The following is a 12,581-nucleotide window of genomic DNA, read 5'->3' as shown; positions in this document are numbered from 1 at the left end:
TAACTTTCTGCTGCACATTCACCCAATGGGAGACATGGACCAATTTCCACACCATCATTAGTTTGTGCACAAATGGGTAACGTGTCTCTGATCTGTTTCATACAGACTCCAGTAGCTGTGTTCATACAGAGACCTTGACACATTTAAGACTGGCTGCTCACAATAAACAGATTGCCTCTGATGATGCACATTTTTAAGTTCTACTAAAACTGCTCTGTTTATACACTGAAAGCAGTCTCACCACTGTGTGTGCCCGAGAGTGTCACACCATAGCTCGTTAGGCGCATTTCCATGCAACTCAGGCTGGCTGTAAACAGGTATGGTCAGATACCACTCAGCCTTCACACATCACCCACCCAGAAATAAGAACAAGAATTTACGGGAACTATTCCACAGGTCTGGCAGCATCCAAAGAAAGCGAAGAACTGCATTTCTAGTCTATGGCTCTATATTGAAGCTGGAAGTATTTTAGAAGTAAAGCAAGCTTTTTGATGTAGAGAACAAGTGAAGGCAAAACAAAATATTCCTGTGCATCAGCCAACCTTCAACACTCAACGAGTGCATGTTAATTACTTGTTACTCTGGCAGAGGAGGTCACTTGAGTCATTGTGTGAAGGAATTGGAGTTCCGGTTGCTGGCATGAACACACATTCCCACACTCTTGAGAAATACCTCAATGCCACTTGCAGGTTCTTACCATGACAAGCTTGGCTTCAAAAGTGCTTGATTAACTACCAATTTGAGATGCGTTAAGATATGAAATGTAGTACAGATATTGCTCGAATGACAATATCCCTTTCATGTCATTGACTCTTCGCAGTACAGCTTCAATTTATAACAATTTTGTCTTAAGACCCACTAGAATCCATTATAACAAAACTCCTAAACCCCTTGCTCGAAGATGGAGTGGGGTTTGTTAGGTGTGTTCAGGAAGGTTTCCTGACGCAATATGTAGATAAGCCAACAAGAGGAGAGGCTGTACCTGATCTGGTATTGGGAAATGAAACCCGGTCAGGTGTCAGGTCTCTCTGTGGGAGAGCATTTTGGAGGTAGTGATCACAAGTCCATCTCCTTTACCATGGTGCTGGAGAGGGATAGGAACAAACAATTTGTGAAAACATTCAATTGGGGTAGGGAGAAATATGATGCTATTAGGCAGGAACAAGGGAGCATAAATTGGGAGCAGATGTTCTCAGGCAAATGCATAGCAGAAATCTGGCACATGTTCAGGGAACATTTGCATGGATTCTGCATAGGTATGTTCCACTGAGACAGGGAGAGGATGGCAAGGTTAAAGAATCATTGTGTATAAAGTATGTAGAAAGTCTAGTTAAGAATAAAAGAAAAACTTACGAAAGGTTCAAGAAATTAGGTATTGTTAAGAGCTCCAGAAAATTACAAGGTTGCTAGGAAGGAGCTTAAGAAAGGAATTAGGAGAGCCAGAAAGGGCCATGAGAATGCCTTGGTGAGCAGGATTAAAGAAAATCTCCCCAAGACATTCTACAAGTACGTGAAGAACAAGGGGATGAGTCACGTGAGAATAGGACCAATCAGGTGCAATTGTGGAGACGTGTGCATGGAGTCGGAGGAGGTAGCGGAGATACTTAATGAATACTTAGCTTCAGTATTCACCAAGGAAAAGGACCTTGGCAATTGTGGGGATGACTTACAGCGGGCTGAAATGCTTGAGCACATAGAAAATTCTGGGCAGTTTCTAGAGTAGGTTACATGGTCGGCACAACATTGTGGGCCGAAGGGCCTGTTATGTGCTGCAGATTTCTATATTTTTGTGTTTTTCTTCTGATACATTTCACCCAGACCTTTTGATGTACGAAATTGCCCCTTATGTACCTTTTCCAGGGATACATCTCTCTTCTAGGGGATTGGCTGAAGGTCCTGGGCTCGAATCCTGACACATGCTGAGTTAATGTAAAATGGCGCCAGTCTACAGTAGTAAGGGAGAAGTTCAAGAGCAACACACAGAATGTTGGGGGAACTCTAGAGGGGAAGGGATCGGCCCTGAAAGTTGACTGTTTATTCCCCTCCATAGATGCTGCTCGACCTGCTAAGTTTAAGCTTTTTGCGTGCATTGCTTAAGATCTCCAGCAACCACAAAATCTCACGTCAAGGAGAGAATCAAAGTAGTTTGCCGCTTCTAAACGCAATCCAGTGATGTCTTCCAAGGCAAATCTCTCCATGACTCACATACAACCAGTTAAGGAAAGTTAGGATATGGTTGATTCCCACAGACCCCAAACCAGTGTAAATGCATACTTTCACAAGGAGGCACACTCTACATGGGATCAAAGAGTCACTTTCTTTTGCATTTCCTGTCTCACCTTTCAGGTTACTTGCCATTTTTGACCTGGAACACAGACTTATTCACAAGTTTATATAGTTTTAAAGATTTGTTTTTTTAGATAAGTGGTCCAACTTTCTCCCTACATTCTACACCCTTCCCCAGGTTCTATTCAATGGGAAGTTTAAGAGCTTTTCACTGTGGTATTTGCATGTGGTTTGAGAGTATTCCAGAATTCATAATAATAATAGGTCAAGGTACAGTAAAGACAAAGCAAATAAAAGCTCATTTACAATGCATTAATTCGGCAGTTTGGCTAAAATGCCAAGGAAAATACAATATAGCAATGTCAGGATTACTTCTGCAAAGTTCCCAGGCTAGAATGTTAAATTTCAACACCAAGTGTTTACAATATTATCGAGAAGCAGAGGAAGTCTTTATTTCAACATGCTCTACAGCACACAAAAAGCAGCGATGGATTAGGATTACAGGTCTTTAACGCTGTCCTTGGCCTGCCACAAACTGTTGGTCATTAACAAGCACATATCAGACCTTGTTCAGACTGTCACTATAATCTATCGAAATTCCAGATACCCAAGCGTAATAGAGTTAGATTAAGTGGCGTACATCGGCAGCCTCTCAAAACTCTTAAAGATAACCTGTCTTGCCCAGATCTGAAGCAGTGATTATGCACAAGCCGTCCTCATGGTTCCAGGCATTCTTCCAAACCATCCTGTTGAATGAAGTATACGGGGAAGATTTCCAAAAATTTGAACCAGCCACACACCCCCACACTTGAAGGGTATTAAGCATTCTCAAGTGTTATCAGTTCCAATTACACACTGATCTGTGCTCCGGTTTTAACAGTAAGTGTACCATTAAGTTGTCTCCAAACTTGACATACGTGTTTTGAAGAGTAACTGACACAATCAAAGCCACAACAGGTCTACAGCAAACAATCTCACTGGCTCTCCACTCTACTTTGGAGCACCTGGGCAACCACAGAACATGGACATCAGACTACTATTTAACTACAATTCTGCCTTCAATACTATTATTCCAAACAACTCATCACCAAACTCCAGACCCTGAGAGCGAACACTTCCCTCTGCAACTGGATCCTTGATTTCTGATCAACCTACCACAGTCAGTCAGGATGGGCAGCAACACCTCCACCATGATTGTTCTCTACACTGGTGCTCTCAGCACCCACTACCCCACCCACTATACACTCATTGTGTGGGCCAGATTCTGCTGTAAGTCCACGCAAGGTTGTAGATGGATCCACTGCAGTTGGCTGCATCTGAAATAATCAGAGTACAGGAAGGAGATAGAGTAGCATGGTGTCATTGACAACAACGTTTCCCTTATGTCAACAACAAAAAATGCTGGCCACTGACTTCAAAAAGTGCACATGCTCTTGTTTATATCAACAGTGTTGACGCTGAGTGTTTCAAAATCCTAGGCATAATCATTAATAGTCTGGCCTGGTCCAACCAAGATGAGGTCAGTCAAGAAAGCTCAACAATGCCTCTACTGCTTCAGGAGGCAAAAGAGATCTGGCAAGTCACTATCACCTTTCACCAGTTTTGAATTGATGCACAACAGCTTGGTCTGGCAACTGCTCAGCACGTGACTGCAAGAAACTGGAGAGTTGTGGTCACAGCTCAGCACATCAGAGAAACGAGCCTCCCCTCCATGGACCCTGTGTACTCGCTGCCCTAGTAAAGCAGCCAGCTGAATCAAACACCCAATTCTCTCTGGATATTCTCCCTCCCTTGGGGCAGAGAATACAAATGCCTGAAGCACATACCACCAGGCTCAAGGACAGCTTCTATACCACTTATTAAACTCTCAAACAGACCTCTTGTAGACAAGATCTCTTGAACTCACAATCAGTCACATTCTGATCTTGTATCAATTGTCTACAATGCACTCTTTCAGTATCTTTTACATTCTATTCTGCATTGTTATTGTTTTACCTTATTCTATATCAATGCACTGTGTAATGATTTTATAGATCACAAATGTTGTAGCGTGGATGAAATTACCGGAGAGACACAATCACTGGTAGATACAAAGCAGCTTCTTTATTCGACACAACAAGGTTCAGCAGGCATCTTACAGATGGAGACGCTTTCCGCAGAAAGGTCTGCTAGTCCATTGTGGGTTCGATATTTATATGCTAAACACAAAGGCAATCGCTACTTAAAGAGTTATAGAGAATGCTTCCTATTGAAGCTACATACAAAATATCACACCATCCTTTCCCTCCGACGCCATGTCTGGGTTGGTATCCACAGTCCTTTAGGATTTACCTGGCATTTTACGTGCTAACATAGAAGACAATTAATATTTATAATGTATAGATAATACTGTCTTCAAAACTACAGCATTAGGTCAAACTACTGCGCCAGAAGCATCTGGTATTCACACCTTTTAGGAAGCCCATTGTGGTGGACTCAATCCACAGTACTTTGTCAAATAGAAGTCTGGTGGCCAAAGTCATTTAAGTGTAAACAAATTATCTACCCAAAAAAATCACTAACAATCACAAATGAGATACTTCCTTGCTGGTGTCCAAACACTTTGGAGACCCTCAAGCAACCGAACGTATTTCAAGCACATTTTCCTCCCAAATCACTTTAAAAAAATCTGATTATGGTATGCCTCTTTCCAGCAGTTTGGAAATTGCTCTAAAACCAATGCAACGCACGATTGGTTAACTAGTCCAACAAACAACAGATGACTAAAATCCTAAAAATAAGACAACATTTGGAACTATTCAGTTGGGGTCAGGCACTTTCAGTGGGAGGCATTTACAATTTAGAGAGCAAAATTCTTGACTGATCTGTTGTCCCACAGGGGCTATTTTAGTCTCAGGTAACCACATCCCATGTCATTAATATTTAGATTACACTGCTTACATTAAACTGACAATCCAATCTTCATACATTAGTAAAATAAAACTAAGCTTACGAAGGCAAAATAAGGTGGTCAGTTTATTTACCTATTTATAATACAAGCTTGTTTGTTTGTTTATTTATTTATTTATTGAGTTCAGCACAGAATAAGCCCTTTGAGACACACTGCGCAGTAATCCCCAAGTTGAATCCTTGCCTATTCACAGGACAATTTATAATGGCCAATTAACCTATCAACTGGTTCTTCTTTGGACTGTGGGAGGAAACCGGAGCACCCGGAGGAAACTCCTGCGGTCACGGGGACAACATACAAAAACATCAGGAAATGAAATGAACCCGGGTCACCTGTACTACAAAACATTGCGCTATCCACTACGCCACTGTGCTGCCTAATCTCCAGCATCAATTTGATGTTCAAATGTTATTTTGTCATGGACGTAGGTGCTCTGGAATTTCGATAGATTACAATGACAGTCTGAACAAGGTCTGATATGTGCTTGTTAACGACCAGCAGTTTGTGGCTGGTGACAGCTACGAGATTAGAGGCCGTCAATGCTTCTCCTCATTAGGAGATAGCAGTGATGATAAAGAGTGATGAACCCAAATCTGTGAGTGGCTGGAGGACGACAAATCAGGCCAGAGTTTCATTGTGGGTAGATGGAGGTGATCGTCATCCCCATGACTATGTACTCTGGACAAATTCAAGCCCCAACCTTTTGTCTTCTGAACTGCCAGACAGGAGGCTCAGTAATCCGTGGTGTCATGCCAGCAACCTCTCCCCAAAGGATCCCTCCCAGCACTGTCTAATGAAACACTCACCGAGCAAAGTCTACCCATTTCTCAATGATCCGCTTTGGAGACAGTCGTGTGCAGATAATTCCCACAAAGTCAGGCTGTAGAAAGAAAATAGAGGATCACTCTTCAGGAAAATATTTGACGAGATCACGAGTTTACAGCATAGAGGCCATTCAGCCCAAAAGGTCCATGCCAATGCCAAGGAGGTGTATCCTCCAATCAGGCTTCATCTCACTCATCCAAGAGATCTTTTCAATTATGCAGTAGCATATTCTAGTTCAGTTACCTCGATGTTACTTATTCAAATTGTAATGAATACGCAAGCTCTACTGTGGAACCGGCAAAAGAATCAATTACTGTAATTTTGAGGCAATCTAATATTCTGAGGTCACCCTTGCCTCCCACACTTACTTTAGTGAACTGGAACTGGATGTGAAAATATATCAGACTCATTTCTGACAGAGTTAAATAATTAATTAAAGCCATTCAGGGAAAGACTGAACTTCATGGTAAACAATGACGGTGGCTGTATTCTCACCGAGTAAGGAGATCTTATGACAAAGACATAAGCACAAACCCCAGGCCGCCTGATGCACTGGCATAAAAATTGTAACCCAATGTTTTTGCATAAAATTTATGAATTAAGTCAACCGTCAACCGTGTTTTCCTTAGTATGTGGGTCATACAGGTGATCATTTTTCTCCCAGACCTTGTATGCAAATTATGACCAAATGCCCAGCACCCAATATATGTCCATCTGGAAGTGACTTCCTTAAAATTAATTTGCAAGTGCATAACGTCTGGGAACATTACAGAAATGTCACGAAGAAACTGATCCTCACAATGCGCACGAGATGTGCATCAGGGCAAGTTAAAATGAACCAGAATTACTTGGCTGCTTGCTATAGAACTTGACACCTCCTCACAGAATTTTGGTACACTTAAAATCTTAGCTGCAGTCAAATCCGAGTACTGTACTTGAGACTTCCCTTAAGATTGACTGCAACTCCAATGTCCCACATACCAAATGAGTACAATCTCTTCCCCCGGCCCTTCCTCCCTCCCAGCACTCTCATCTGGCAGTGTCCCAACCCATTCTGTCAACTGAAGCTCTCTCCACCTTCCTCTCTGAGCATCCACACATTTCTTGCTAGTGACCTCAATTCCTCAACCTACACATGCTCCTCCATGAAAACAAAGTGTACAAGGCTATTTCACCTCACCCTACGCTTTGGCTGCAGAACATTGAGACTGGGAACTCTGCAGGGAACTTAGTTGGTCCACTATGCCTTCACATGACTTTCAAAGCACAGCCACCTTTTCAATGCAGTATTAACTTTTGCTGTGCCTGCCTCTTAAGGGGGATGTTTCCAAATTTTTTAAACCAGTGCTTATATTAAAATGGTTCCTCATTGACAATACCCCTCATAAACAACTTAATTCCCGTTCTGACACCACAGGAGATTTTGGACACTCTGGGTATTTGCTGCTACACCACGAATACTGAGAGTTGCAATGTAGCCGTTACGCAGGAGTCACTGGGAGATTATCACCTCAGCAACAGGCACAGTGCACAGGATAAATCCCACTGGATGTCCACACGCACATTTCCTGCATTAGCATTTAAAGTAATTCTTACTCTTATTCTCCACCAATTTCCTTTTCCTAACTGAAGGAGATTGGCCAAGCAGTTCAGTTTCAAGACACACAGAAACTCTGTACAAATCCTGCATCCGATGGTTCAGAACACCCAACAGCCCATATCTGTTCACTCTACGGTGCAGAATATGAATTGGGTGTCCAGAGTCCGAGCAAGATGCACGGCCAGAGCAGGAAGCTCAGACATAGACGTCCAAACTGTAGTGGGGCTGTGGATTGAGCGTGCAGCCAGAGCTGGGTTGGGATCTGCAACAAGCTTGAAACGGTTGGTAGGTTTACAGCCAGAGTCAGAGACTAAGGTGCTTCTAGGTGTCCCACTCCCTTTAAATTCAATCGGTTCACTGAAAGATTTATGATGTGTAACAAGTATGTCTGGAAAAATCAGGCTCCAGCCAAGTCCTAAATCTGAATCTTCCCGTCATCACTTACTGCCTGGGGCTGGTTTCCATGAATGCTGGATGACAGCTGGCATGAATCAGCAAGTGGCTTTGCAAATAAACTCCTCCTAGAAGCCTTATTGACAACTCTGTCAGTGACACAAGCAAGATATATCTGCGCCAGTGATGCTAAACTTGTTCAGAGACAGTGTTACAGTGGTGGTATTTACAGTAGAGCAAAACTTTGGTGAGATGCCTGTTGCTTGCTGCTTCACCCCATGAGAGATATCAGGTGTGGTCAAAACCATTCAGTGACAAATGAAAAGTGAACCCCACTATGCAACTCACTGCCTTCCTGAGTAGACAACTAAATATCTTTTTCATTCCTTTACACACTTACATTATCCTCGTACAGGGTCAGGTGATGTGTTGCCAGCATACGGATTCCCAACCGGGAGGTCAAGGTGTTATCCAGGAAGGAACGGATTAACGACTCATCCTGCAAAACAAAGCAATTCCTTACAACGCTGTGGCTCCCTGTGGAAGTGGGGCCAGGCATTCAGCCCCACATCAAGAGAACCCAGAGCATAAAAGAGAAATCATGACCATTTCAGGTTTTTGACCATCTGTTAGAACAGGTTACAGACAAGAACTTCTTTTGCCCAAGGTGACAAAACCAAAACATTCACCATTTGTCCCCACAATGTTGCCCATCATAAAGTCAAAGCTTGACAATGAGTATAACTGGGCCATGCTGACCAAGATTCCCATATCTCTGAAAACCATGTACCTGCGATTATACCTGCCTCAACTACTTCCTCTCGCAGCTCATTCCACATACTAAACCCTCTGAGTGAAAAAGTTGCCCCTCAGGTTTCTATTAAATCTCTCCCCTCTCAGCTTCAACCTACATCGAGTAATTCCTGATTTCCCAACCCTGGGGAAAAGCTGTGCACATTGACAAGCGGCATGCTACTAGATCACCTCTCATTCAATGAAACAAAATCCCAATCTGTTCAACCTCTCTCCATAATTCAGTCCTTCAAGTTCTGGCAACATCCTCAGACTATGTTCCCAGCATTCCGTGTTCTTGCATCAGATTTCCAGCACCTGCAAATTCTTTTTTATTACTTTCCTTAATACACAATTAGATTTTACAGCTGGTTTAAACTGACAAAGCCTTGTTCATCGTAAATCTTCAATGTTTCATCCAGGTGTTAAAAACCTCCAGAGTTCCAGACCCTCTTTGACCTTGTGTTCTTTTATCCCCTCCTAACCTTCTACCAATGAACTTAAACCCAAGTCCTCCTCCTCATCAACCTCTCTCCCAAAGGAAGTGAGTTGTCACTATTCATCCAGTGTATACCCTTCATAATTTTGAAGGCTGCAATCTCCCAAAGCAACCACAAGCAGATCACTCTCTTCATAGCTTTAAATTTTCCAGCGCAGATGACATCCACATAAATCACTTCCGCACCTTCCACCACATTCTCATCCTGTCCTCCCTGTAACGAGTCTAGAACTACCCATCATCTGATCATGCTTTTATAAAATTCAGCACAATTTTCCTGCTCTTATATTCTATGCCTCGGCTGACAAAATGTATCCCAAACACTACCTTACTATTTTAACTGCCTCTCCTGCTATCTGCAGAGATCCGTGAAGTGCCCTCCTGAAAGAACCCCTTTATCCATTTCTGTGTCCACATACCCAGTCCATTAAATGTCTGGGTGCAACGTAGAAAGTCACTGCTCACTATAAACCACAAAACAGTTTTGGTATCATCAGCCAACAAATTAACCAAGTCACTACACTCAAGTCCAAATGTCAAAAGAAAAGAATGGAAATTAAAATTCAGGATGAAATTAAGAGGCTGGTATGACTTTATCCAGAATACAACTCTAACACACACAAAATACTGGAGGAACTCAGCTGCACCTACAATAGATAGCCCAAAACTTTGACTGTCTATTCATTTCCATAGATGCTGCCTGATCTGCTGAGTTCTTCCAGCATTTTGTGCGTGTTGCTTTGGATTTCTAGTACCTGCAGACTTTCTCATGGTTTTAAATTGTTTATTTAATTTCTCATACACTAATTGACCAGTGTTTATAGTGCTTTTTTTTAATGTGACAGCATGAGACCATGCATCAGTTGGTATTTAGTACATCAGTACCATTATGATATGCATCCTACAGAAAGTTTTCACAAAGCCAGTTACAAGATACCTTCAGATTTCCCCCACCCCCTTGAGGACAACCCACAAGTACATTATTTTATTACACTTTGGTATGTGCATCTATGGTGGTTTAGCCAGTCTTATATCTGACACAATTTAAGACAGGAGTGCCCCAGAATGCTGCAAATAAGAGTTCCTCAGGGCAATGGCCGAAGTTCAGTCATCTTAACCCACTACTCCACTGATCTCTCCTCCAGTACAAGTAGGGAAGTTCACTGATGAAAGACAATATTCAATTCCATTTATAGTTCCTCAGATAATGTGCAATCAGTGCCAAGATACATAAAGTCCTGAATAGCTAAGTAGTAAATATAATTCACATCGCACAGATGTCAGACTTTCAAAGCTCACCTCCAACAAGTCAGAAAAGGGCACCTCCCCTTGACTCTAATAACATCCAGACAAAGTTGCTGCTGGGGGGGGGGGGGTGTTAATTACCATCAGTTAGATAAGCCATACAAATAATTTGATGAGCAAGTTAGAGATTGGTATTTTACAATATGTAACTTGACAGATCCACTACCCTCTACAAGGCACAAGTGAGCACTATACAAGGACATTCTCCAGCTGGACTGGGTCAGAGCTCTGACAGCTCCGCCAACTGACATATACAGGAACCTTTCCAATGAGTTGACCACAACATCGCTAAAGTGCAGACTCTCATAGGTGTATACACAGCCCAATATCCTGTGTGCACATGGCATTTGGAACATGCAGTCTAAAAGGTCGTGTTTTTTTTAGTGTAGACAAGGGCTCTGGATGGCAGGCCTTCAGAATCTGATAGAATCTCAACAACTTTCATGAATCACCAAAGGTTCAAAGTCAGATCGAGTGAATCTGGTGTTGAAGCAATTGACACTGTGATGCTAAACTGGCCCAGTTCACCATGTTACAGAATTCCAACAGCTTTGAATCACTGATAAGCACTTATCTCGGCAGGGATGGGTATATAACAGACGTGAGAGTGCTTTGTTGAGAATATACCTGGATGTGTTTCCGGCACTCTTTGAAACCTTCAGCAAGCATTGTGACGACATCCTTGTGATCGTCTAGAAGCTGTTGAACCATCTTTCCATACTGAGCCTCCGTCTTTGCGTTGGTGATCTATGGGAACAAATGTAAAAGGGCCATTTTGCTGCTAGATGTCCAATATTGGTCTTAAACAGCAGGAAGGTCCCTCCTCACAGAATAATGAAGGGGGACTGCTGAAGAGTGGACATAGTTGTACTCACCGGTGGGAAGTCTGACAGCATCTGAAAGGCTCTGATGTACAACTCGTGCTGAAAAACAGCAAGGATTCTCATTAACAAATCTTTCCACAAAGAATGAAATATCAGCAGCTATTCACCATCTTCTGTCATTCAGAAGTAACGTGGCTGAAAGTGTGGTCACAGCAGGACAACATTCCTCTACTCCAAAACAAACAAACCCAATCAATTCAGTTAAATGTTTTGCTGTGAACAACAACTATATTTTTCTTTGCACAAAGAAATTAACGACAGACAAAAACAAAAAGATGCTGGAAGCACAAAGATGAACTAATAAAGTGTTCCCCGCTGGCACAACCTCTTACCTTACCTCAACCTATCTTGCTACAAACAACAGATAATACAATTTTCCCCCCTTTTTGCTTGTTTGATTGCTTCATATAGACACCTCCAAGTGACAAACAGCCTCTGCAGCTTTTTAAATGCAAAAACAAATCATTTCTAAGACGAGTACTATCCTGAGGATAAACTGGTGGCACAGCAAGTACAGACCAGAGTTCAATTCTGACCTCACATGCTGTCTATGTGGAGTCTGCATGTTCTCCCTGTTATTGACTAGTTTCTTCAGAGTCCTCCCACATCCCGAAGACGTGCAGGTTGATAATTTAATTGGCCACTGTAATTTGCCTCTACTGTATGGGTGAGGAGCAGAATCCAGAAGAGTTGGATGGGAAAATAAAAAAAGATTAATGGAGAATTAGTGCAAATGGGGGTTTAATGACCAGTGTGGACTTGATGTGCTGAATAGCCTGTTCCCGTGCTGCATCCCTCTAGGAATCTACAACAAAAAGAAAAATGGGCTCTCTTGTATCTGTGCAAACAGCTGTGGAACTAGTGAGGTAGCAAGAAAATGCTTGGGTTCCAGAACGTTACTCACCACTAGGAAACAATCAGGTTCCAGAGGGTTGATCATGACCAAGGGTAATTCCATAAGAAATGAAAACTTTTCTTTCTGCCACCCTTCCCCACCATCCGCCCCAAACTCTCACATCGTATATCTCTTTGTAAGAAGCAGAAATA

The 12,581-nt window shown here is 42.4% G+C and overlaps 1 protein-coding gene across 1 annotated transcript in view; it reads right to left on the bottom strand.

Annotated features, from left to right (window-relative positions):
• bckdk (branched chain ketoacid dehydrogenase kinase) overlaps positions 1 to 12,581 on the bottom strand; it is a 72,468-nt gene that overhangs the window by 45,854 nt on the left and 14,033 nt on the right. The window contains exons 4-7 of the mRNA XM_072242824.1: positions 11,526 to 11,573; positions 11,278 to 11,397; positions 8,455 to 8,553; positions 6,043 to 6,116 (exon numbers count right to left, since the gene is read on the bottom strand). Coding sequence (XP_072098925.1) covers positions 6,043 to 6,116; positions 8,455 to 8,553; positions 11,278 to 11,397; positions 11,526 to 11,573 — 341 coding nt within the window. The remainder of the gene's footprint in view (positions 1 to 6,042; positions 6,117 to 8,454; positions 8,554 to 11,277; positions 11,398 to 11,525; positions 11,574 to 12,581) is intronic.

This window comes from Mobula birostris, chromosome 25 (assembly GCF_030028105.1).
Source record: "Mobula birostris isolate sMobBir1 chromosome 25, sMobBir1.hap1, whole genome shotgun sequence".
NCBI classification, from domain to species: domain Eukaryota; kingdom Metazoa; phylum Chordata; class Chondrichthyes; order Myliobatiformes; family Myliobatidae; genus Mobula; species Mobula birostris.
This window is presented reverse-complemented; position numbering and strand designations above follow the sequence as displayed.